This window comes from Oculina patagonica, chromosome 14 (genome assembly GCF_052425735.1).
Source record: "Oculina patagonica isolate OP01 chromosome 14, crgOcupat, whole genome shotgun sequence".
NCBI classification, from domain to species: Eukaryota; Metazoa; Cnidaria; class Anthozoa; order Scleractinia; family Oculinidae; genus Oculina; species Oculina patagonica.
Window position 1 is genome coordinate 13,912,315 of NC_135771.1, and position 22,661 is coordinate 13,934,975.

General features: G+C 39.4%; 3 protein-coding genes and 1 long non-coding RNA gene across 5 annotated transcripts; 1 reads left to right on the forward strand and 3 right to left on the reverse strand.

Moving 5' to 3' along the window:
* Positions 1-6,526: 6,526 nt before the first annotated feature.
* On the reverse strand, positions 6,527-8,780 carry LOC144637935 (uncharacterized). The gene is made up of 3 exons (XR_013567829.1): positions 8,733-8,780; positions 7,629-7,730; positions 6,527-7,224 (listed from the first exon to the last, which is right to left on the reverse strand). It is a non-coding gene; the product is annotated as an uncharacterized LOC144637935 (long non-coding RNA).
* A 452-nt stretch (positions 8,781-9,232) lies between these two features.
* Positions 9,233-12,938, forward strand: LOC144637987 (kelch-like protein 40). The gene has a single exon (XM_078497081.1). It carries the CDS (start codon positions 9,273-9,275, stop codon positions 11,250-11,252), a length of 1,980 nt encoding a protein of 659 aa, XP_078353207.1. The 5' UTR covers positions 9,233-9,272; the 3' UTR covers positions 11,253-12,938.
* LOC144638035 (cation channel sperm-associated auxiliary subunit TMEM249-like) lies at positions 12,679-18,295 on the reverse strand. Its single transcript, XM_078497142.1, has 6 exons — positions 18,161-18,295; positions 15,664-15,767; positions 14,647-14,830; positions 13,971-14,056; positions 12,958-13,036; positions 12,679-12,825 (listed from the first exon to the last, which is right to left on the reverse strand). The coding sequence occupies exons 1-6, from the start codon at positions 18,273-18,275 to the stop codon at positions 12,749-12,751; spliced, it is 645 nt and encodes a 214-aa protein (XP_078353268.1). The 5' UTR covers positions 18,276-18,295; the 3' UTR covers positions 12,679-12,748.
* A 357-nt stretch (positions 18,296-18,652) lies between these two features.
* On the reverse strand, positions 18,653-22,653 carry LOC144638041 (protein Abitram-like). 2 transcript variants are annotated; one of them, XM_078497148.1, is made up of 6 exons: positions 22,588-22,653; positions 22,432-22,483; positions 22,034-22,237; positions 21,449-21,518; positions 20,818-20,935; positions 18,653-20,214 (listed from the first exon to the last, which is right to left on the reverse strand). In XM_078497148.1, exons 1-6 carry the CDS (start codon positions 22,646-22,648, stop codon positions 20,201-20,203), a joined length of 519 nt encoding a protein of 172 aa, XP_078353274.1. In that variant the 5' UTR covers positions 22,649-22,653; the 3' UTR covers positions 18,653-20,200. The 2 variants fall into 2 exon arrangements, with proteins under 2 accessions (XP_078353274.1, XP_078353275.1); XM_078497149.1 differs by having other exon boundaries at positions 20,799-20,935.
* Between the last annotated feature and the right edge of the window lie 8 nt (positions 22,654-22,661).

The following is a 22,661-nucleotide window of genomic DNA, read 5'->3' on the forward strand; positions in this document are numbered from 1 at the left end:
TACCATAAATAAGGTTTGATCCTACAAAACAAATTTGAATCGCATGTTATCAAAAGAAAACCTGGGGGAGCTAAAGGCCACTGATCTAATATGTAGTAGCTTATATCTCCCTAGTATATAAACATTTGTCCATACACTTGAATGTAAATATTGTTAAGTATATTGATCAATAAAATTTATAAGACTACTGATATATTTATATCAAAATTCTGAATCTGTAAGTCAAGTCAAATAAGTGAGTGAAGTGAAGTGGAGAGAACGAGCGTTGTGATTGGTCAGTAGGAGAAACACTTCCACGTACCTCAGAAATATTTTCAGGCCACAGTTAGTAGAGGGAAGTGGTTATGAAAGTCGACGAACTTCAAACGGCTAAGCAATAGCGCAGTCACCAATGTTGAGCAGATTCATCAAGCGTGCTCAAGCCCATTCAAGATGGCGGACGAAGCGGACGATCTGTTGACAATTTTAGACACTTTGGAAGGGATCATCTAATTTAGGAGCAATTTTCAGTCGCAGTCCCCACTACTATGTTTTTACACAAGGTCTATCTTACCTCGAGTGCAATCTTCGCATAAAACATCTATCAAAAGTATAACTCAGAGAACAGTGACTATGACTGATTTCAAAATAAGAATCAGAAATATGAAACACTGTCATTAATCTTTGCAGGTAAATATAATATGCCGCGTGTACAGGGTTGATCGTAACAAGCGTGCTTTCCAGATAAAACGCATTAGGAGCTTAAAACGGAATCCTCCAAGAAGTCGAGTAATATTAATTTAAGTTGGACAAAATTGAGTACCAGAATAATTTAAATCCTATTGTGTATGAAAGGTTAAGAAACACCAACAACAATTTCTTATCAGACTCTAAGAAAATGAATTTCAAAGTTCACAAGCTACTGTACAGGCAAACTCTCACGTGTAGCCATTTTGTGGAAATCAGTGGAACTTTGAAATTGATTTTCGATGTTTGACGTTGCCAGAAAAGATTTATTTTGATACGATAATTATGTGAAGCAATGAAGATAAATTGTTCAACATGACAAGAGCGTGGGAGAAAGAAAAATTCTGAGTCCCCGACGGGAATCGAACTCATGCCCTCCCAGATACCAGTTGGGCGCTCTAACCAACTCAGCTACGAGAGACATGTGATGAGCTGGGCCATTTTACTAGGTTGATGTGTGACACGCGTCCTGCATACTGCAAGGATCAACAACGTCGAAATCATCAAGTGTGTAGTAAATAATAAAGATGGTAAATTTTAAGCTCGGAGATTAATAATAAAATAAATGATAATTTTTTTTCTTTGTCCCACGCTCGTGTCATGTTACATAATCTTCATTATGCATCGCCGAGCTTAAAATTTACCACTTTAATAATTTACAACTGTGATAACCAAGGAAGTTGCTTGAATCTCCTGCTATAGTAATGCGTAGGGGTGCAGATTTTAAACAATTATATTGGATGAGGTTTTTGTGATATCCTGAATAATCAAGGTCGAGGTAAGTGTCATCAGTCAAAGCCAAAAGGCTGAGGCTGATTACACTTACCGAGATCTTGATTATTCCGGATATCAAAAAAACCGAATCGTATAATTTTTTTATTATACATTGTTTTTCTGGTAAAAAATAACGACAAACGGTTTCAACCTATTAGTCGTCCTACTTCTGAATGCTTTTTCTCAAGGTATTCATGGACTAGTTCCTTCGCAATATTTGTCGATAATTTTGCGTTTTCTGAGACTTAATTGTCCTGCAATTTTTCAATATAGCTCAATTAATTGCACGGTTAAAGAAGCGAATCGACGAAATATGAATTTCCTTCGTTGTCAGATGTGTCCCACATTGCTCATGGTAATCATGCATTGCGCGCGCAACCAACAGAAAAGTGAATAATCTGCTAGCAGATTATTCACAAATCTGATGGTTGCGCTGATTCTCAGAATTAACTGTGTTATTTTCCTGACGGGGATAGCTGATGTAGGTTAGTTGAGATACCGACTTTACACTGATGAAGGGCTGAGCCCGAAACGTTTGGAACTTTGAACTATTTTAAAGGCACTTTCAACTCATTTAGTGAGAACTTTATTGTACTTTGTAGTTGAGATACCACCTGAGTATAGCAGCTTTGAAAAATTTTTCCCGTTGTAAAGGTAAATTGTTTACTACTAAACATCAGTTGTCATTGAATATGGTAAGCTTTAATCCATACACTAACAGTTCAGTGGATGCGATAACCGTCTTAGTTTGGAAAACAAATTTTTGTGGAAAATATTTGTTGGAAATGGATATGAAATGTAAGCTTTGCTGTTTGAGGTATGTACTTGTGGTGAGATGATTGTTCCTTGTGTCATCAGGAAGCATAATCCTTTCATCTCGAAGTATAAACCAGAATCACTATATTTTTACTTGATCTTTTATATCTGTATAAAAGAACGCATTTTTGCATTGTAATCAGTGACCATTTTTGTATTTTATTTGCGGTGTCCGGGAGATCGTATACCTGAGGGATGTCGACAGGTATGACCTTAGTAAGAAACACTGGGTCAAAGTAGCTGACATTTAATAAGCGAGAAGCAGAGGCTATGAAGCTGCAGTGAAAGGAAAAGTGTTTATTGCGGATTGAAGTGATCAGGACTGATGTTTGTATCAAATGAATGACAGTTAATCGCAAGCTCCAGAAGACGTGAAGCACTTGACACCCTATTGGCCGCTGATGGCAAGCTGTATACTGTGTGTTGTTCACGTCAAAGTAATCAAATTGATTCCTGCGTAAGATTTACATGCCATGTTCGCATTTTCTTGTTTAAGTGCACACACATTCAACTTTGAGATACAGCTAATTCGAGAAAGATTGTCGGAAAGCAGCACAAAAGTGCACGCGACAAGACCGAAAGGTGGTCTGGGTAGAAGTAGAGAGCTACTGCACGTGCTGAATACTAACTAGTATACCAAAATGGTAGAAATGCTGCCAAAGGGGAAGGATGATGTAGAAACATGCTTGCATGCAGTAACTTTGTGAACTGTACTACTTTTTTATGTTTGAAATGATCAAGTATCGTAAAATTGAACTGAGATTTAATATTATAACAAGCCATATTTGTAGCGATATCAGGGAAGTACAATCATACGTTAAAGGAGACTTAGAGCGGTTTCCTGCCTCGCGCCTGATCACATATCAAAGCGCATATCAATCCCAATGAGGCCCGGGGAACGAGGCCGGATCACATTGAACTCCACTGCGCATCCTTAATCTTCCATTCGCACATAACCACAATTCCTTGCGCCTTTGATCTTACCGCCAACCACAATTTCTTGCGTTTCGTAAGAAAAGTGATTGCAGGCCCCATAAAGTAATCCTTTGCCGATTAGAGAGCTGCCTCGCTCGTTCGCTTCAGGCTCACTCGCTGCGGCAGCAATAAGATGGCGACATGAGAAACGCGAATTTGCACGTTTTCTTTCTTTTCAGTCATGTAAAAACAAGGCACTTTCAGCCACGCTGAATTTAAGAAGAATTTTCAAAACTCAAAGACATGCGACAGTAAAGGTAAAGCTACAGAAACAAGCCTCCTGAGAGGAAAAACCAATTCTTCACGTGCAAAAACACTGAAAATACAAACTTGTACATTACCTCTTGGCCAATATGCAAAATTCAAGTAAATACCCAGACCACCTTTCGGTCTTGTCACGTGCACTTTTGTGCTTTTTTCCGACAACCTTTCTCGAATTAGCTGTTTATTCATGTTTATACATTTTGCGGCCGTAGTTCACATGCAAAATGTTCTGAGGTTTCTACGGCATGAAACATGGATGTACCATGTAGTAGTGAGGGGAGGGTTGTCAGTCACCTAAAGGTGCAGGGGGGTCAGGATTTCTTTTTTATTAAAATGCAGGGGAGGGCCAACCTTTTTTGGAAAAACCAAAACTTTTTTTGGGAGCCAAACCTCACGAATTTTTGGGTTAAATTTTTGAGACCTCATGATTTGGGGGTTTTAGATGTTGGAACTTTATTACAGACTGAGAAAATACGTCTAAAGTCGGGTACTTTTCAATTTCAAAGTGCGACCGGTCGGACCAACAGGAACTGATTGTTGTAAAATGGAACGACATTTTCCGATTTTCCGGGCCAACCGAGTGGAACAATCCTTTCCATTTTGCATTCTTTTCCCCAGTTCCCCGCATCTGCGAGAAGCTACTGAAAGCGATAGTATGGAAGAGTAAATTTGCCGGTCCGACCGGTCCGACCGGTCCGACCGGCCAAACGACCACATCAAGAGATGGTCCCGAATATTCCGATATCGTTTCGTATTTCGTCACCGATCCGTGAAATACGAGACAATATCGAAGTTCGACGCAAAAAGGTTAAAAGGTAAAAGTTAGGATTTTACTTATTAACCGGGTGGAGGTCTGGTGCCCCCCGGTTCATAATCTACCCGGCGTTTTTTTGTTTTTTTTTTGTCGGTAGGGCATTGAAGGTCACGAATGTTGATTGGCTTAACACTGGTCATCTTTCATCACCCACTTGAAATTGCCTCAATGGGGCAAGGGGAATGGGACGGAGGAAATGTTTTAAATTACTTGCCACTTGAGGGATTAAAATTACGTGCGTTATACGCGTTTTCCATGTGTTTAACTTAACAATAAATCATCGCTTAGACCACAGTGCAAAATAGAATTGCTGCTAAGTTGATATAAGATATAAATGAAAGAGTCGCGTTATATTTTATGAGTTTTAAAAGTAAAACGAAAACAACTCTGATATATCCACCTTCAAAGTCTTCAAAAGTGATCAAAGTGCCTTTGACCTTTAATACTGACGGCCGAGTATCGTATATCGCATGTCACACTTTAGCATAACGCACTACTTGTTGAACAACAACAAAAGGAAATATAAATGCTACTGGGTCGTCTAAAAGCCTTAGGCTTTCTTGTTAGCTAAAAGAGTGGTTAAACATTAACCACCCGGTTTCGAGCTACTAAGTAGCTACTTGTTATAGAAGAAACCACAATTTCCTTGTTTAGTGCCTTATAAGCCTATGTGGCTTTCTATCTCGTCTCTGATTGGTTGAAAAATTTCCGGTTGACTATGTAATTGCCAACGAGACAGCCGAGCCAAGAGGCGAGGCTGTCGAGGCGGCAGAATCATAGAGCCGTGTGCATATGAGTGTATAGGGAGAGAAAATCTTAAGTTCTGCGTAAGGGACTTTTTTTTTGACCATATTTGGGTGTAAGTAAACCCCATATTTGGGTTGTATTGTTCTTCCCAACTGGTTCCCAGTCTCTCACTCCTTGCTAGAGAGCAAATGTCCAAAATGGCGTCAACGCGGCTCGCTGTTAAAATTTTCAATGTGGTCATTCATCCCTTTACCGATAAATACACCTTTAGGGAATTATAAATCGAAAGAGAATACCCTACAGAATATTCGACCGCCGAAAAAATGAACATCAAGGTCTTCAAAGCGATGAAATAATGTTTCGACTTTGGGAGTCCTTTGATTTACGATCGAAGAGAGACATGAAAATTAAAAGCGGACTGTTGACTTCAAGTAGAGTTTTCTTGACTTATGAGAATGCTGAAGTCGGGTAAATGCTACCTTTTAGTGTTGATTGTGTTTATAGTAATTGTTTGACCGATGATTTATTCCAAATCAAATACCGTTTATATATTATTTGGCACGCATTTTCGCTCCGCGTAGGAATAACATCAATACAAAGCGACGCTCACTAAAGCATAACAGCTCTTATTAAAACGGCATCGACGCAAGCATAAGCACAAGCACAAGCACAAGGATCAAAATTTGTCCTTTTCTTGTGCTTGCGTTCGTGTGAAAACAAACATCGCATAAGCACAAGAAAAGTGTTTACGTCTAGCCGTGTCTAGCCAATTGAAGTACTAGTTCCAGCATTTGAACAAAGTCGCAGAGGCCGCGGTTGATTTTGATAAACGTTTTTCGAGAATGTTCGGAGAAGTGTAGACAAAAAAACAAAAAGGCCCAGGCGCGGACTTGAGTAGCGAAAAAAACGGAGACGAATGCTTTCTTTAAAAATATTTATAATCCCAAATGTTTCGTTTTTCTCCTTTATTAGTCGCTTTCACTTTCTTCGTCACACGAGTAGAGGAGAGATAGTTTCTGCCACAATATTTGCAGGGAGAACGGAGTCGAGAACGAAGCCTTCTAACTTGTATACATCATATTCTTATGCTAACGTGCTTGTGCTTATGTCGACGTTCGTTTTCACTTGGCACGAACTACTTATGCTGCTTGCGTTTGTGCTTGCGCTTGTGCTTGCGTCGCTAGTGAAAACCAGGCTTAAAATTACTGCATGTCATACGCACAAGAAAGTCAAACGTTTTTACCTAAAAAACGTTTTTACCGTATTTTTACCTAAAATACAATTTACCATATTTTGGTCAATTCAAATATAGTTCTATCAAAAACCATTCAATATCTTTTCTTATGAACAAACATGAGTATTTCGCTCGTTGGCACTTACCGATAGGTACAACTAGTCCAGTCGCGTAAATACAAAATTCCCGTCGCGCGAAGTTTAAACACAAAACTTAAGAAATAGCAAAGAAACTTAAGGAAAATAATGGTCTAATTCAAAAGTTTATTTATTTTTGTAGCTTCATACTTTTGCACCATAGAGTTTCCTGCTTGCACCAACATTGAAAATGATGCTTGAAGTTTACAGGTCGCAAGCGCTCGACAGTCGACAGCGGCAATTTCGTTTTGACTGTGTCTATCACTTTGCCCGCTTTAATTGCTCGCAAATTAAGGGGAGACAAATGAGAAAGAAAAACAACATAAAACCAAAATAAAGAACCACTGAACTTTCAAGTTTAGGCTTTCGATAATTCTTGCCTTCACTGAGAAAAAAAGTCACAAAACATGAAAGAAAACAACATTTGCTCAGTGTTTGCTTTGTTCAACATGAATGAATTGAGTCTTCGATACTCCCGGACTACCTGGAGTTTTTGCTGGATTGAAAGCTGTTAGCCGAGAAGTTAAACAAGTTTAAATTGTGTTTCCATTCAAGACAAAGGCAATTTGATTTTCTTAATCCTCCTCACAAGGTCAAATATTCGTCTATTTGGCGGATGTTTTCCACATTTCCAGTCCGTGTGGCTGCCTCACGCGCGAACATGAAACTAGCAGATTCGCACATGGCGTTCAATTTACCAAACTTTCAAACTATCGTACCGGTTATCTCTCCTCAATCTAAAAGGAAAAACAGAATCAAAGTCTAGTTTAAAAACTTGCTTTAAACCAAAAACCAAATAATTAAAAATCGATCTCACTACCGGGTGTTATTTAAAAAAAACTTTAAAAAGTTTTTATACCTCTGCTGAACGAAAAACAAACGAAGCGACTGCGTGCTGTCATTTTTTAGGCCGAAGTGTTAGGTTAAATAAATGTAGAACTGAAAACAATTAAAGCTAAAAAATACACCAACATGCAACCAATTACTGGATAAGAAAGTATAAATTTAGTCAAGGTTAATCGATCAAGAAAAACTGGCAAGTAAAACTCTGCCTTCTCGCCTTGTGTGATAAACCTAAGCTTATTTAAGCTCATCTGCTGCTCAAATTCAGAATCAAAGCCTCAGCGAATCCACGACTTACCTTTTCTAAATCTATCGAGTATTGTTTCGGTCATATTTAGTTTGTAATCCATGACAGCAGATTAAAACACCGCAATTCACAAAGCAAAACAACTAAGGGCCTCTTCACATGAGCCCGGTTTACGAGCTGTCTCAGGGCCTCTTCACATGATCCCGGTTGACCGGGCTGGGCCAGTTACCGAGATCTCGGCTCACTCCTATTTTCTTTGCAAAATTTTGGATGTGTTCATATGAGAAGGTGGGCCAGCCCGGTTACCGATATCTCGGTTTCTGCAACCGAGATCTCGGCAACCGGGAAGAATATTTTCCCATATGAACACTCCAGCCCGGTCGCCGGGACGCAACTTTTTTTGAGAAAATAGCTTCCCTTTCGTAACTGGGCGGTCAAAATGGCTTAATTTTGCCTTGTATCTATTCCCACTTCAGAAATATGCGAATTAGCTTTATTAATAAAGTTACAAGGGTCAATAAAGCTACGATAGTCGCGAAAGATGCAACTTTATGTGTCGCCATTTTGGCTTCGTTTCTTGAATTTTATCCCCGTCAACCGGGCTAAAATTTTCCATATGAACAGACGTCAAAATCCGTCCTGGTAACTGAGACAGCCCGTAAACCGGGCTCATGTGAAGAGGCCCTCAGTTACCAGGACGGATTTTGACCTCTGTTCATATGGAAAATTTTAGCCCGGTTGACGGGGATAAAATTCAAGACACGAAGGCAAAATGGCGACACATAAAGTTGCATCTTTCGCGACTATCGTAGCTTTAATGACCCATGTAACTTTATTAATAAAGCTAATTCGCATATTTCTGAAGTGGAAATAGATACAAGGCAAAATTAAACCATTTGGACCACCCAATTACGAAAGGGAAGCTATTTTCTCAAAAAAAGTTGCGTCCCGGCGACCGGGCTGGAGCGTTCATATGGGAAAATATTCTTCCCGGTTGTCGAGATCTCGGTTGCAGAAACCGAGATATCGGTAACCGGGCTGGCCCACCTTCTCATATGAACACATCCAAAATTTTACAAGAAAATAGGAGTGAGCCGAGATCTCGGTAACTGGGCCAGCCCGGTCAACCGGGATCATATGAAGAGGCCCTAAAACGTGGGCCACGACTGTCCTTGAACCGAAAGCGTAGCGAGTGAAGCCCGTTGAGTGACTGGAAAGATGACCGGAAGTGCTAAATTCAGCGCATGCGTAGACGTTCTGCCGCGGTGTCCCTTAAAGCTGATTTCCAGTCCGTACTGCGCAGACTCGGGGTTTGTTTTCGTTTTTGTTTTGAATTCGTTGAAACCTTACACTTCGGTGACAGCATACATGAAGTTTTTTAGTCCGCCATTACAGCTCGTTTCGTTCAAGAATTTCCGATGAGCTGAAACGTCGGTTTGAAATAGCGTCAAGGTTCTTCTACTCATTATTATTTGTTCTGCAAGGATATCTGGCGTTAATAATGAAGAAAAAGGTAAGTTTGTCGCGGAATTTTTAGTTTTGCTTGTAACTGATTCGTTCGTGGTGGGCTCACATAAACATTGCAGCCGAGATTGCGCAGTACGGACTGGAATTCATCTTTAAAGGTATATTGAAATGCGTTGTGAATTTTGAGAAGAAAACTTCCATTTATTTAAACATTACAATACATGTAAGATGGCAACCTCAATACCAGCTGCTGACAATCCTGTGCAGATTACTCCAAGTCCAAGTAAAGAAAGCTTAAAGAATGAACTATTTATGCCAGAAGACACACTCGATTGTCCATGCGACGTTGTTTTGGTGGTCGAAGATGGCAAGGAATTCAAAGCTCACAGACAAGTTCTTTCAGAAGCAAGTCCTTTCTTTGAAAAGTTGCTGAACAGTGACATGAAGGAGTCTAAAGAAGGAGTAGTTCGGTTGGAGATGTTTAGCGAGTCTGTTATGGCGGCTACACTGGAATTTATTTACACTGGTCATGTTCAGATATTGGCTGAAGACAATGCCCGAGACATGATCGTTATGGCCGACTATTTGTTTCTTCACAAACTAAAAACTCTCGCTGAGAGAATTTTAGCACAAAAATTGAATTCTTTAAATTGCATTTCGACTTATTATTTTTCTAAAAGATATCAATGCGAAGAACTTCGTTCCAAGACCAAGAAATTCATCCTTGCAAATTTCACCGTCGTGTACGCAGCGAACCCGGAAAATCTTTTGAGTATGTCGGGCAAGGAAGTTGAAATGTGTATTTTAAGTGATGAAATATATGTTCGCGCTGAGGAAGATGTGTTTAAGTTCATTCTAGCATGGATTGATCGCGACAAAAGCAAGCGAAAGAAATACTTTGCCGAGTTTTTTCGTCACGTTCGACTTGTTTATGTATCGCGTGACTTTCTACGCCATGATATCGTGACAAATGATCTGGTGAAAGAGAACAAAGGTTGTTTGGATCTTCTGAATGAAGCCATGAACTTGATTGACTCTAAAAACTTTGATTATTTCTCTGTAACACCAAGAAAGTCGCTTAAGTCTCCTGCTATAGTAATGCGTAGGGGTGCAGATTTCCTTTGTTATTTTCCTGATGAGGATAGCTGGTGTAGGTTAGCTGAGATACCATCTGAGTATAGCAGCTTTGACAAGTTTTTCCCTTGTAAAGGAGAATTGTATACTACTAAATTACTGTTGTCATTGGATATGGTCAGCTTCAATCTATACACAAACAGTTGGATGCAATTGCGGCCTTTGGAAAACAGATGTTTGTGGCAAATATTTGTGAGAAATGAAGATGAATTGTACGCTTTGCTGTGTGATGCATGTGTTCGTCGTGTGCAGCCCGTAAGAGGTTTGTGGATAATGATTGACCCTTGTCACAGTGAGCATAGTTTTTTCATCTCGAAATATAACCCGGCCTCACACTCATGGGAAGATATAGCATCACTTGATCATTTTCATCCAAATAATGAAAGAGAGAGTTATTGCGTTGTAGCCAATGACCATTTTATATATTTTATTGGCGGTGTACGATTTGTAGAAAGGCAAGGTGTCGAGAACAAGTACGCATACCTGAGCGATGTCGATAGGTACGACTTAAGCCAAAACCAGTGGGACAAAGTAGCTGACATTCAGTTAGCGAGAAGTCAGGCTTGTGGAGCTGCAGCGAACGAAAGAGTTTTCATTGCTGGTGGTCGATTTCAACAGGACTGGGATTGGCTGTACCGTTCATGTGAAATGTACAATGAAACAACAAATGAATGGCAGTTTATCGCAAGCATCAAGAAACCGGAAGCATTTGACACCCTCTTGACCGCAGATGGCAAGCTGTATGCTGTGAGCTGTGACATTCAGAGTCTGACTGAATGCGAGAGAGAATGTGAGTTGCAACAACTAGTAAGTGTTGAATGTTATGAGCCTGAGAAGAACCAATGGAGAGTGAAATCTGAAATTTCTTTGCCCGTGAGAGACGCGCTAGACGAGATGTTCCCCTGTCATCCTTCATGCTCAATGAGAATTTTCTTCAAAGGATTATCCAACATCCTCCCACTGGAGACTAGCACTTCAGATAGCCTTCCCGAAGCTACCACCATGCAGGCTTCGTCCTCTCACCATAGTGGGAAGCGGAAATGCAAATGCAAACATTCACAGTTTGGTAGTTAATGTACAAAACGTTTTCAGCTTTTAACTTAAAAAAGGGAGAATTAAAAATCGAGCAGGTAAATATGTTATGCCGTGTCACAGGGTTCATCTTTGTTCAAGCCAGGCGCGTAGGAGGGGGGGGGTTCGAGGGGTTCGAACGAACCCCCTTTGGAGGTCAATAATAATGGAGGACTGAAAACACAAACTGTTGATTTTCAGCTTTAAGCAAATAGTGGGGGGATGGAAAACACACTTTTAGTGTTGCAGCTTTTAAATTACCCTGCAAGAAAACGCTAAACGTATCGGGAAAGTATTTAATTGACGCTTTGACGCTGCTTTTAGTGCATTGACGGTGGAGCCAGGGGGTGGGGGTCTTAAGCGTTTACCCTGAGATGCCTTTGCAGCACAGGTCAAGCTTTTGTAAAACGTTTAGTGTACTAAGCCGGTATGTATGTATGTATGTATGAGTGTATCAAGTTAACAAAAACGCCGGAAATATTGTTTTTATGACTTAAAATACCTGTTATTTTACACTCCATCGAGTTTGAAATATTGACGTGCACAATGCTGAAAATAGCATTTCCGGGCCTCTAGATTTCAAAATATTCTGAGGGGACTAGACTTTCTCAAAGTCCTTCGACGCGTGGTTTAAGGGCGACTTGGTGCAAGTCTATGGGGGGGACATGCCACCAGACCCTCCTAGGCTGTCAATACGAACACCCTTCCAAAAACCTCAGCTATGCGCCTGGTTCAAGCGTGCTTTCCGGATAGAACGCCTTTAATAGAAGCTTTAAACATGATTTCTTTCCGTGAGCTTTAGATAGGTCAGTTCTGGTAGCACTCGGCTTCTTTGTGCTCCTTTATAAATTTTGCATGAAGTTGTGAAGGTGTTTCCGCCTGCTATGTCGCGGATTGTGGTTACGATTGAGAACCTGAAATGGCCAATGGTGGAATACCGGCTGTGAAGTTGTGATAGGTGTTTTGCGATACTTTCACTTGACACGTGTCAAAACCAGTTACTTGCAAACTCGTGAAAAAGGACTTTTGGTCAGTCCCTCGACCACCATTTACGACAGAGAGAAGAACGGAATGGTTTGAATTTAGTTAAGCAAACGTTCTGTGTTAGAATACGTAACGTCGTAGTTTTAGTCTCATTTTTTTCCTCATTTTTCTGTGCGCCAAGGACTTTTCCGTAATTGTAGGCTGATACGGTAAACCGGTCACAATACAGTTCTACTTTAAGGACAAGTAAAATCGGAAAATGTGAGAGCATTGCAATACAAATACATAGGAACAGCTTTCAGTAATTATTAAACATCAAACAACACTGATTTGTAAAACATTAAAAGGTCAAAACTTTTAAATGAGTTATCAGCAATTAAACGAAAAATACCAAAATTATCAGCACTTTTAATGTTTTACATTTTTAACAAAAACAGAAGTTTATTTTGTTCATTTAACACAGCCTAAAAGGCCGACCATGCGTAAAGTTTATACTTAAATTGTTATCAGAATAATTACACAGGGTGGGCAACATTTACTTGGCTGTTATTAAGACTTAGAACTTCAACCACAGGACGATGACGAATAACATCTAACACAAGTTAAGGAAGAGAGAGAAGGTGGCTCATTCTTATGTTGTTGTTTGCGTTCTGCTCATGTACTTTTTTCATGCAATCTCTTGGTCCATGACATTGTAAAATAGTTGTTGAATAATAAAGGATACGATCCTTGGAGTTTGCTTTTACATCAAAGTAGTTGAGATTGAGGTTTTCCGCTAGTCTCTTGGCTAAAACACGTAGTTTCTAAATAAACAATAAAGAAATTATTTTAGATAATACAAATTAACAATATAATCAAACAAATCATACCTGAATGTTGAGAATCAAAAATTACACCTTCAGTGGGCGAAGAGGTCGACAGGTACTTTGGGAGTGGCAAAGGGTCACCAATTTTACCGCCGGCATAAATTCAATTTACAAATCGCAAAATCTCAATTGCGTAACACCCCTTTACAACTAAAAGGGAAAAAACCTTTTTAGCACCACCTTCATTGGGTGCCCCTGAAACGTTGACGTCACCATATTCGTAAAATAAACAATACCACTTGAAATTGTTGCCCCATAACCTTTTTTAAAGTTACAACGACCTTGTACAACGTAATAAGGGACGGACCATTATTTTCTTGGAGGGGGTGGGGTATGAAAAATTTTCCTCTGCAAACTTATTTTTTTGTTTATGCACCTCTGCAAACATTTTTTTGAAATGCAAACTATTTTGTTGTATTACATATCGTGTTTGCAAACAATTTATTTTGTCTTTCTAGGCCCTGCAAACAAAAGAAAGAAAGTCTGAAAATACGGGTCTTTATTACGCCATTACTTTTATAATAATGGAAATTTCATAAAAACCATACGAAGACGCGGACGTTCTTTATCTTTTGGCACTGATTTTAATTTTCAGATCTGCATGCCCTTTTAGTTTTAGGGTTTTTTCCATTCCGGTCACATGACTAGTCAAATATAGCCGTGATTTGGAACACTTGAAGGACTCTTCAATGAAACAAAGTTGTGCAAAAAGTTATCCGTAGGAGGTTTGGTTTCCAAAAAATGACGGTCAAAAATGTTTCTTAGCAACAAATTGGTAGTTAAGAAGGACCCCCCTTAATTTGAATGGTAATTAGGATTTTATTCACAGACTCTCACGCTCAGTGACATGGTTTTCACAGAATTTTATTACCTTGTCATTTTTGGAGTAAGATGTGATCTTTTGCTCCGTCACGTGAAATCCGTTGAATACAACGTAGTAGTACATTTCACCAGCACCTAATAATAATAATCATCATCATCATCATCATCATCATCATCATCATCAACATCATAATTTAACTTTACTCAAGCAAAGGTGTTAAGCTTTATGGCTGATGGGGGCACTATAGTAAAATTACTAAAATTATTAAAGATATAAGATAAGAAGATAAAAACTGGCAAGTTTCTAAACAAACTATCGCGATGGTAAGTAGAGTTTCCGATTTCGCTTATGACTCTGTCGCTTATGATCCAGTGAAAATAAGATTGTCGGAGTCGCAAACAGAAAGGAAGTACAAAGAGGACTTGAGAATTAACTTCCGCTTCTGCTTGCGACTCCAACAATCTGGTTTACACTAGTACATAAGCGACGGAGTCATAAGCGGAATCCAAAGAAGATGGAAACATTCTGATTCTTCCGACTCCAATTCCGTCGAGGTTATAGGTCCGCTTACGACTACGATTTTCAATTTTCACTCGATTGTAAGCGGTCTTTCCACTCCGATTACGACTCCGACTGCGACTCCGCCGCTAGAAAAAAAAACGGTGATGACAACGGATGATTGAGGAGTTATTAATTTAGAAGTAGCAAGATACATGGTTCTTACCGTGTTTTTGTGCCTTAAGTCTGATGTAAACATTATGGAAGTTGCCATTTTCCACTGAATGCTCGCCAATTTGACACAAGTACTGTGCGCGCTCCCCGTCCAGTACGCATGTGCGATGTCCACGGTTTTCCCAAGCCATGATGGCTGACACAGCACCGATCAGAATAAGAAAAAACATGTATTGCTGAGGAGGGAGAGGGGGGTTAAAGGATGTTAGTGCTAGAGACAAGCAAAGTGAGCCTACTAGTCCAAGCCAATTACAAGCATTTTTTTAGTATAGTATGGCTTCAGAGATCCGAGCTCTTTCTTAGTTACGTCTGGACGACAATTCACAGCGCGACGCACCTTACCGTGGCCACCCAACAACCTTTTTTACAAGTGTGCTCTTGTTATATTATTATTTGTTAGACAAACACGCCTCCTTGCAAAGTGAGGCCTATGAACTTGCAAACAAAACAAAACTTCGACTAATATTTTCCCAATATGCAATATAGATCTTTCCCAGCTTCAATAACATATTAATTTTTCTGTCAGTTTGGCTTAAAGTGTATATGACATGAAAAATATTTTCTGCTTATTTGAAAGGCCTTTCGAAAAACAGAAGAATGGCGTTTTTCTTTTCGAAATATTGACGTTTTGGTATTATGCAAATTAGATCAGTGATGACGTCATAAGATTTGACTCTAAAAAATGGTAAAATACTGAATAAAAAATATCTCTGGAAATATTGAAGCAGTGTTCTTGAAACTTGGCGCCACAAATGTGCATCACAACAGGAACAAAATGACACCCTTAGTATTGTTGCCATAGCAACTCTTTCAGCTCCAGTCTCTCTCTGTCAAAAAGACAAATATCCCCATATCTGACCTCTAAAGTGAGACAAAGGGTCCTGCTTAAAACAGACATAGTTCCCATATTGCCTTAATTCCCACCATTGGTTTGGCTGCGCTAGATGGTTCCCATAGTACTAATGTTCCACACTTTCACGCGCGCAATAATTAACAATACATAACTTACGCTAGCCTCGTGCGCAAGACCCCACGTGATCACTGCAACTATACAAACCACAGCCATGAATGTCCCAATGTAAAATCGTCGCCGACTTAGGGTAAGAACAAACTCTGCAATTTAAAAGGCAACTCGAAATCAGATAAAGTCATATTATTTATTGCACCCATTCTTCCGTTAGTAGGGCACGTCGGACTGGTCGGATGTTAAATGACTTAGTAGTACATGCAGTTAGCTTTGCGATTTGGGTTGTCGCAATAAAGTACGGCTTTTTGTTTCCCTTTCTAGTCTGCACAAAACTATGAATGCGGTCAAATAATCTTAACCTAACAGGAAATTTTGGGTAATGTAATGTAATGGCTGGGCTTGAAAAAACTCACGCTTTTTTTCGACCAATCAGAAGTAAAACCAAAACCAACCATTACTCGCTCACACACATTTTCCCGCGCTTCGCGCCAGCTACATTTTTTGGTTTTTAACAGTTTTGATTGATTCACTGGATTGTCTGTGTCCTTTGTAACAGACTCGTTCCCAGTCGCTCCCTTGGCGGTTTTGACTAGAACCATTCTCGTCCCCATAGCCCTTTCGTTTCTCTTAGCCGGCTGGGCCTTGGCACGAGGAAACAAAGGGCTCTGGGGACACAGGATTTCCAGTCCTAGATTCTAGGACTTCCGGTCTTCATGTATGCAGTCATGACGTTTCAAAAGAATGTAAGAGAGAGTCGTTACGTTTTCGACTTCCGTTTAGGAATTCTTTGTTCCAAACAGCCAATCAAAAAAATTCGAATTTATTCAAAAATCCTATGTCCCCAGAGCCCTCCGTTTTCTCGTGCCAAGCCGGCTAAGAGAAACGAAAGGGCTATGGGGACGAGAATGGACTAGAACGCATTGCATCAAGGAAAGGCCGGACGAAAACCTTCCCAGCCTGCCCTGCAACCCTCGCCTCATTCCGCCCCAGTCTTTTATCGCCTTTAGAAACAAATAAGTAGGGACTGGGAACGAGTCTGCCTTTGTAATTGGCCAGAGTGTACTTTGGTTTTGGATTTACGACACTCAATCGAAAATTGCTTTATCTGAATACCGTAAAATTCCGGTTATAAGCCATGGGCTTATACAACTTCGTAAGAGGTTTTGTGTGGGCTTATAAGCGGTGGTGCTTATATCCGGGAGGGCTTATATTATAAAAGTGGAATAAAAAAAACGTTTCGAAACGAGCCACGGGAGTGTTGATTGAAATACGTTTTAAGTTTAAAAACGCATAAAAAACAACATTTAGCCTTGTTTAGTACTGTCATCCGGCAGAGGGTTGGGGCTTTTATCTCGGGGGGCTTATAATCAGATTTATACCATGCCATAGAAAATACAGCCAATCAGAATACAGGAAAGCCGTTGTATATTCGACGGTATTCAACCCAACCTTCCCATAATGCGCTGCGACTGTATTCTCGACGACATTTAGTAAGCGTATTTTCTATGGCATGGTATAAAATAGTTACACGACACTTTCTCGTGGTATACTATGGAATATCCCACTTGTCACTTGTATTTTCTTGGCATACACACTCGCCTAAAGGCTCGTGTGTATACCGAGAAAATACAAGTGACTCGTGGGATATTCCATAGTATACCACGAGAAAGCGTTGCATAACTAGTATGTATTTTTTGTTTCAAGGTAGATGGGCCTATAACTGGGTGGGGGGGGGGGGGGTTATAACCGGCATTTTACGGTATATTGTTGTTGACAGGGAATTGATTTAATCAACAATCAAGCTACAGTCGCGCTAAGTTCTAACTTGTTCACTTTATATCTAATGCGATAAGTCTCAGAAAAAAAGAAACTACTCATAGAATTTTTTTTTTTTTTTGGGGGGGGGGGAACAATTTCTACTCAGTACTTCCTATTAGATTCATACATTCAAACCAGAAGTCTATAAAGTAATTTATATATCAAGTGGAATCCCGTTTTCTGGAGTCTCCAAGGGAGACGACAATTGCTTCGAGAAATCGGGGAAAATCGCAGTGTTTAACTAAGTGAAGCATAGCCTGCGTTGCAGCCGGACATGTCATAAAATCCCCGATATACTTAGCCTGCAATACAGGCTAAGTGAAGCATTGAAGTTAAACTTTGTCTACCTGTCTAAATGCACGCGCAAAATGACGAATTTTATTGCGCAACCAAAAACTGTCTAAAGCAATCAAAATTTTCAATTTTGTTCTCTTGTTGTTAGTTTCACTCAGGTTTGCTTGCGGTTTGTTTACTCTTGTTTGCCTGCGGTTAGTTTCACTCCAGTTTGCTTGCGGTCAGCTTTTATTTGTAAGAAAGGGCAGCATTTTTTCAAAATTAATTAATAACTGTTTCACTCGCGCAGTTCAACTTTTGTTTAGGCCATTTTGCGTGTGCACTTAGACAGTTGTTTCCTTATAGAGCGCAGCACCAATTAAAAGTAAGCCTGGTTTGAGTTATCAGGAGGTTCAAGAAATCTACATTTCACTGTATGATCACTTACTGTTTTGTTCAACCATTTCAAATGGATAATAAGGATTAGACTGCAGCCTCCTGTTAAATATCGCTTCAGGTTTTTCAAGGGTTTCAAGAGTTTTAAGCGCCTTCATAAAGCCCATTTTACTTTTCTTTCGTCCAGGTGGAAAAGCGCTGTGATGTCATAACTGCCTTTGTCTCGCGCACACTGTCGTATGACGTATATGTGACGCATATATGACGAAACTGATTTGATTTAATATTCCAAGAGCTTTGCAGCCGAAAGATTGTAGATAAGAACGCGAGCAAGTGTTGTTTTAACCTAACACAATTTTTTAGGAAGTAAAATCACAGAATAAGAGATCACAGGATAAGAGTTCCCTGCAGGAAACGTCTATGAATAAGATTGGACTGAAACAACCGTGTTAAAATGTGAAGTTTTATTTAATAGGTCAAAACTGCTAAAAGGTGTTAATCATAGATCTTTACTAAAGAAAAAATTCCAGTTTTATTTTATTTAAAAAAAAATATATTTTGAGCTCTAAATGTGAATCTCAGTTTATCATGTGGAAACTCAGTCGCCTGTATAACGCGAGGCTTGAAATTCACGGTACTGTAATACCGTAGAGTTCCGAAAGTAGCCATCGCTCGTTACTTTTGGATTTAGCAGCTTTTCCTACATCTATTTTGGAGGATCGGGGGTCACTATTTTCGGGAAGCGAAATCATGTAGTAGTCGGTTCCTTTCCAAGCGCGAACGTGCGAGCTTCTCCCCATCTTTTCGCTTCCCCTGGCGCGCTCGTCCGCTTGCTTTTCCTTCGCTCGCTCCGTGCGCTTGGAAACGAATCGACTGCTACGCAGGCTATGTACCGTATGTCCGTCAGCCCACCCTAGAATAACAAAATAGCCTTTATAAGACTCACTGAGAACTAAGTAACATATTTCTTGTCGAATAAGGTTTATCAAACAGATCGGTACAGCTTAATTGTTGTATCTGTTATTCCCACTGCTTCTTAACAAGTCGTTACTTTCGGAACTTTACGGTAGATAATTATCACCGATGTGGTGATTATATCCAAGCTAACGTGAGCTAACCCTCAAAACGTCAGCTTTTAAAAAAAATTGATTAATTTGCCTTATCATTTCAAGGCCATAATTATATGGCATGTACTAAAACCCGAAACAACGAAACTAAACCACCGAAACGGCTAACAGGAACCCCTTGCTTCTTTCGTTTTGCGCTGGCGTCTAGTTCTCTCGCTGTTCTCACCGCGCGCTCATCGAGTGAAAAAACACGAAAAAATAGAGGGCTGTGAACAGTCTAATCTTGAAGTTTTGCTTGTTTCGGTGATTTCGTTTCGTTTTGGCTGGTTTCGGCCGTTTCGGCGATTTTTCGTTTCGGCCGTTTCCTTTCGGTGGTTTCGTTTCGCTGTTTCGGGTTTTAGTACTTGTTTAATTATATTACTCTGATGCAGTTCCCTACCGACGTATCATTAACTTACTATTTAATCGTTTATACATTTTAGCGTCTTGTTTTCTTGAAAGCTAGATCTTCCTGACTCTCACGCTTCAAAGAATGTGTACGGTTTATTTTATACATTAAAATATGGCCAAAATCTTTTTCGGTGGTCCTCATGTGTAAGTCGTTTCGCATATACTCTGTACTAAAACCATTATCAAGCTTATTCAGCCAGGTTGCTGAGCGCTATGTTTTTTTTAACCAAGATCATTTGGCACGCAAAATGTTGGAATATTCATGCCATTCTTCCAAGCTTGATATCTCAGTTGATGTTAAGCCCAAAGAAACATTGGATAACATCCAATGCTAGAATCCTTCTTTGATTTCGTCAGTTAAATTGTACATGAACTTCAACAGTCTGCTAGAGGCGTGTAGCTGTTGGCTATTTCTCACAAAGTAAACTTGATGTACAAGTTCAAAGCACCATCTTGAAGTCCTCGCTTATAACCATCCTTGTTGAAGCCTTCTTGTGCCTTCTCTGTATACTTGTGTTGAGTTTTTTTGCATCTCTTCCGTATCAGCATACAGTGAGGTTTTGTCATCCATCAGCTTACAAAGCTACCCCTGCCATTAAAAAACGACAGATACTCATCAGTTTCTACAGAGGCAGCACGACTGAGTGATAAGGGCACTCAAATTAAAATCTGGTCATCCAGTTATTGCGTAGCATTCTAAAAATTATCCAGGAGTTTATTTGTGTAGTATTTGTGATTTTTAAACTACCACCAATCCCTCTTTTTTTTAGTCCATCAAGCATGAAACAATAAAGAGTGCCAGTGGAGAAATGGATAGGGAAAATCCGTGAATCTGGGAGAGACATTTTTAAGGAACATATCTCTTTGCATCTCTTTGTATTGATGTTACTAGTCCAATTATAGTTTTCTCAATGCCTCCCAGGGTTGACAATGGATAAAAAAATCAGATTGTAAATCAGTAGGCCCTGAAAATAGCCCCCCATTTTTTATGGACATATCGCCCCCCAGATTTCCTTTGGCCACTTTCCCATTCAGGCTCTTTTTTAGCTTCATGCCTGACAGACTAAGAAATAAGACGGATGGATTGCTGTCTAGTGATTTTACTCAAGATCCGCAAAGATACTTCATGTGTTAGTTAATAAAACATAGTTTGAATACTGCCAACTAAAATACTTTTGTTACTCTCATGTACCGTTTTGTGTTTTTCTCTTTTCTAGCAGTTTGTCATATTTGTCTTTTGTTAAGTGTCCATCCAGAATATTCTCAGTGAGTTTTGGAAGAACAACGGCAAGGTAACCTTCAGTTTCTGGCTGCAGATAAAAAAAAACATAAATAACCCATCAGTGATCAGTGATATAAACTGAAAACAAACTCTTTTTTTAATTTTTTCTCCACATATTTATTGCCATTGTTTTGCATACAAATTTTACAGACTTACAAATTTTCGGTGCATATATACCAATGACACCATTACAATATATCAATATATCTATCTTTACAATGTTTATCTATTTAACATTATCTTACTCGTAAGAGCTTATGATTTAGCCATTATATATTATGTATAAATGCCACCTAGTTTGAAATTTGCTCTGCGTATTATTTTTTACTGCTATATGCTATATACTTCTCAGTTCTATATTTTAGATCAACTAGTTCTTTAAATACATCAATATTTGGGATTTTTGAATGTTTCCGACTCGGCCTAAAAACAAACTCTCCATACACATCATGTAAAAGCTGACACAAAAATACCGGTAGATCAGTGTGAAAATAACAAAATATTATTTTCTGTAAACATAGTTTTTTGTGTAATGTCAAACCTTTTCCAACAAGAGCTGTGGTTTTGAGACCAGTTCTTCATTCACTTCAACTAGCTTTCCTCTAATGCAGCTTATAAAAAAATAAGGAGAAATCAACAAATTTGCAAGAAAATAGTAAGTGATGGGGAAAAATTAAAATACTGCTGGTTTGCAGCTGACATCACAGCAGCCATGCTGGTGGACAAGAACAAAGCATTCCCCTCTCTGGGAACTTTAAAGTCCAACTAACGATTACATTTTTTGTTGCTGTCAATCATAATCATGGCGACTGCAAAGGAACCATGAAAAACAGAAACAAACAAAATGGATCGAAATCTACTAATCACAACTGACAGATGTGAGCTTTTGACCCGGTTGAAGTGAACTTCTGTTTCCCGAGAGGTCTGCTCAGACGATTGACGGTAGCAAAAAGCATTAAACGTTGGTCGAGGATTGAATTTCATAGTTCGCATTTCTGACAACTTAGACTGTCCACAGCCTCTCGTTTTTCCCCCCCCCCCCCCCTTTTTTCTCCCCTTTTTGGGCCCCCACTGAAAACTGCAATAAGTATCAGGGTTACAATTCTCCTCCAGACGTAAATCATACCTATACAGTGAATATTTGGCACCACTGGCACATGTGACTTCACAAATGAGAGAGTCTGGCTGCAGGTGCTGTGCGCCTTTCTTTCCTTTTCCTGACACTTTGTTATCCAGTCGGTTCACCTTGGTACTCACTTGAAAATTGACATTTGTTATCTGCTTACATTTGAGTACAGGATGACTGGGTGCAACAGTTATGACGCAAATCCTGGAATGATTCAAAGCAATATACATTCACACATTCACACATTCTGTTCGCTTCAGATTACGACAATGGAAAAACATGGTAAGAAAAAATGAGAAATAATTTAAATTATTCAAATAATTGGCAGATGAATTATGTCGCCTTTTATTCGATTATTTTCAACTTAAGATGCTCTTAAAACTTAAACGTAAGCTTACTTGTTTGAATGCTGCAAGACACACTGATCCTCACAAAGCTTGCCCTTGATGTCTAGAATGAAAACAAGAGTATAACTGCCAAAAGACGGCGGTAATAATTCATCTGCACAAAGAATATGATTAAAAGTAACATGTTAAGACGTATTCAAACCGAACCTGTCCTAAAGATCCGTGTAAAATATCGATCAACAACTGATTTCCTCACTCCGGCCGCCATCTTGTTGCGTTAG